We start from the raw sequence: 4,070 nt of genomic DNA on the forward strand, positions 1-4,070 counted from the left end.
GGGTATTTTCATCAATTTGGAACAGCTTACAGGACTATGATCACTTACACTAAGGTCGGATACACAGGCACCCAAGACTGTGTCCGGATTATTCGTATAAATATGATCGAGCAATGTAGATGTCGTTGAAGTTACCCTTGTGGGTGACTTTACAAGCTGTTTAAGCCCAAATAACTGAGTAGTTGATTCCCAGCTGGGATGGGACTTTAACATGTCTATGTTAAAATCGCCAAGTAGCATAACGTCAGCATTGTGTTTGCTCTTATTATAAACATTGTCTAACATTTGTACAAAATGATCATACCACTCAAAATTTGCCGCAGGATTTCTATAAAGAAAACACACGAATTGAGGGGCCATTGATTTACTGGGTTTGAGTTCTAACCAAATGCATTCTACTGCGCTGGGTTCCAGGTCTATGCGTCTACGCGTAATGTGTTTAATTGAGTCATGAATATATACCGCGATTCCGGTCTGCCCTTGGATTTCTGGGTCTCGCCTTTCAACACAATAATCAACAATCGCGATATCATTATCGGAAACCCTGGAATCTAATCTTGATTCAGTAATACCAAATAAATGATAATTCGGAGACGCTTTTTCAAGGAAGGCACATACATCATGAACCTTATTATAGAGGTGATACACATTTAAATGACCAACACTGAGCATAATAAAACAAGGAGTAAACACACACAATGATAACTAACACACACAATAAATGTTACAAGAAAAGCAAAACAACAACTGTCACGAAAAAAGCAAAACGACAGTCAGTTCAAACTATAAACACAAACAACAAATTTATGCCGGCAGTCTTGCAACACAATAAGTTTATGGTAAAGTTTCACAATAGCGTCACGCACCTCTGCGCTGACACTCGACTTCAAACCAACGAGCTCAGTGAGCCGGACACAAACACAACACCGTTCAGGCGAAGCGGGCAGATTACACGGATTACGTGGCAGTTACCACTCACACACGCTGGAGGGAATATAGTCTTCAATCACGCCCTCGCAGATTTCCACATGAAACTTAGACAAGTGTTCTCCGAATGTTAGTGAGGATCCGAGTCAACACAGCACCACTGTCACATTTCAATGTGGCAAGAGCAGTAACATGTAGATATCGACTGTCCGCTCAGTAACAATGGAACTTTTGTTTGTACGGTTCTGATACGGCTGAATACAGCCACTTTTTCTTATAACAAAAGAGTGAAAACCACAAGAACACTACACTGTGACTTTCCGAGCCACACAGTCTGTATAGCACAACACGGCGATACGAACAGGAACAAACAGAAATTAATTTGGGGGAATCAGTGAAAGTAGTGCATAATGTGTAATCATATGAAAATGAGATGTCTTTCACACACACACACACACACACACACACACGCACACACACACACAAACACACACACACACACACACACACACACACACACACACACACACACACACACACACACGCACAAAGCACAGTAACAGTTATACAAGGTGACAAGCACAATGCTAACTTATTTTTTTCTGTCTCCAGAACTAGAGTTTATGGGACATAACGTGGTTATAATTATGTTAAGGTGTGACACGCGCTATTTTACACTAGCGTGTGAAGATGGGTCACTGTAGCTACATTGTTGCCTGCGGCATTGGCCACTGACTGTAGAATGGGGGTGGCGCCTGTTGCACAAAGGGGCTGAAGGCACTGTACATAGACGGGTGTAGCAGATGAGGGGGATAATGGGATTGGTGGAAGTGGCTGTGGGGGCCAGGCGGCGCGTGAAAATACCCACTGGGGTCAAGAACTGGGAAGGGGTGAAACCACCTATGGTGTGGCGGCTGGGTACCACCTGGTGCCAGCGCTGTGGCCTCAGTTGACCTGGGCGGTTGGCTGGGCTGCTCCGTTACGTAGTGGTGCTGGGGTCGATGGCTGGGCTGCTCGGGTACATACTGGTGCTGGGGGCGATGGCCGTGCTGGTCCGGTACACACTGGTGCTGGGGGCGATGGCAGGGCTGCACCGTTTCGTACTGCTGTTGAGGGCTATGCAGCGTCACGGCGTCCTGTGGAGGCTGCTGTGACATTGGTGGGTGTTGCGACCTTGGTGATAATGGCTGCTGAGTGGACTGTGATGTCTCACCAATGTCGTGTGGCGAAGTTTGAGGACTGGACATGCGTTGTCCTTTCACAGCAGCAGCATATGATGCCACGGGGTTCTGCTGACGCTCCCACAATGCAGACTTCACTTCGCGCAAGAACAGTGACAGTCCTTTGGGTGAGTAATGCACACTGTCTGCAAGGATCTGGCTGTCGAGGCATCCGTTTTCGTCAACCTTCCAGATCAACTGAAGAGACAGGAAGGTCACTTGTTCAGTGTTGCACAGAGCCTTCAGTCTGCTGTTAAAGTCCTTTATTTTCCGTGTCATTTTGTTCTGTCGTTGTGGGGGTATGGCTGCGACATAGACACAGGATGAAGGGAAGTGCTTTTTGACTGCTGATAGCAGATTAGCAAAACTCTGCACAAAGCTATCTAAGTCTCCCCTACAGTCATTTGTCCCGACGTTTAACACAACTTTCTTCACTGAAGGGTGAGTGCCGCTGTCAGTGACAATTGTTGTCAGGCGTTGGGTCGTGGTGCCTCGTAGAGTCCTGATCTCTGTAGCACCCGACCTGTCCAGACGCTTTTTGGCAATGTTTCCCAGGTTTGAGTCCCCGAGCAGGAAGTGTGTGCAGGTGGGGGGGATACGGAGTGTAGGGGAGCGATCAGTGGCGTTAAGAGCGACCGGGAACTGGTCACGGCAGGGCTCACGGTTAGCAGACTGACCGTTTTTAGGAGGGGGCGTGGTCGAGTCCTCGTCGTCAGAAAGGGAGGGCGCATATCGCCCCTTGTTTGTGGTGATGGCAATGGCTTGAACACCAGACAGGGAAGGGCGAGAATCTGGAGGGGACGTTTGCTGAGAGGAGGAGGATTTGTGTTGCTCTTTCTCAACCTTTTGTAGTTCCCTGACTTTGTTTTCTAAGGCTTGGCATCGTTTTTTCATAGCGTCGCGTTCTCTATTGAGCTGCTCTACTGCCTCCCTCAGCTCCGCCACCTCTCTGTCACGATGCTGTTCGTTGGCTAGGATCGTTCTGTCCAGCTGAACTCTCATGTCTCTCATTTCCAACATGAGTTTGGTCACCAGGTCACTTTCACAACAACTACTACTGTCAGTTATGTCGACACTGTCTGAACCATCAGCTGTACAGATGTTACCGCTGGTTGGGGTGTCACCAGTGTCAGCAGCGGCGGCAGCAACAGTGGCGTCGTTGTCAGTGGTGTTAGTGACAGTACTGTCCGCACTAGTTGCTGACGAAACATTATCTTCGACAGCAATAGTGATAGCCTGGCTGTCATCAGTGTTGCGGACTTCATCGGTACTGGCTGCACCAAGAGTCTCGTGAGAGAGAGAGAGAGAGAGAGAGAGAGAGAGAGCGAGAGAGAGTATATCATTTTATTTCATTTGAATGTTATTATTGTGCAGCAACGTCGTCCGGCTTCCAAATCACGGCAGTCTACCGAATGATGGATCGTGTCATCCGCTGAGCACTTCCGTTTCCGTTGTGACATGCGCACACAATCATCTACAGCCATATCTGCACAAACTAAAACGGGTAGCAAAGCCGTAATGACTGCAAAGAAAAAAAGTATATTAAGTTGAATTCTGCGCAGAAGATTATTTGCATGGAACTTCTAATTAAACAGAATACTGCTACTTGAGTGCGTGACGAAGTAAATCAGGAAGGGTGTGTCTGTTGGGCTACCACTCAATAGCGGAAACCGCCTACACGCCTGAGTGTACCTCTACATGTAGGACAATGTAAACAGCCAGACAGACAAGCACGCTCACAGACAAAGTAAAAGAGGGAAACACACGTGCAAGCAGATTGTTAACACACAGACCTAGCCCTTATTTATCTTTTTTGTTTTACATTTAAGGCTTACATTGTTATCCGATTTGTTATTTCCTTGGTAAAAATCAAAATATGATGTTGAAAAAAAGACATTTACATAAATTGGCTTAATCAAAATG

General features: G+C 46.8%; 1 protein-coding gene across 3 annotated transcripts in view; it reads left to right on the forward strand.

Annotated features, from left to right (window-relative positions):
• LOC138946666 (poly(3-hydroxybutyrate) depolymerase-like) overlaps window positions 1-3,752 on the forward strand; it is a 20,170-nt gene extending 16,418 nt beyond the window's left edge. For all 3 annotated transcript variants that reach the window (XM_070318091.1, XM_070318092.1, XM_070318093.1), the window contains exon 11: window positions 3,522-3,752. In XM_070318091.1, coding sequence (XP_070174192.1) covers window positions 3,522-3,583 — 62 coding nt within the window. In that variant the 3' untranslated portion in view covers window positions 3,584-3,752. The remainder of the gene's footprint in view (window positions 1-3,521) is intronic.
• The last annotated feature ends 318 nt before the right edge of the window (window positions 3,753-4,070 follow it).

This window comes from Littorina saxatilis, linkage group LG14 (assembly GCF_037325665.1).
Source record: "Littorina saxatilis isolate snail1 linkage group LG14, US_GU_Lsax_2.0, whole genome shotgun sequence".
Lineage (NCBI taxonomy): Eukaryota > Metazoa > Mollusca > Gastropoda > Littorinimorpha > Littorinidae > Littorina > Littorina saxatilis.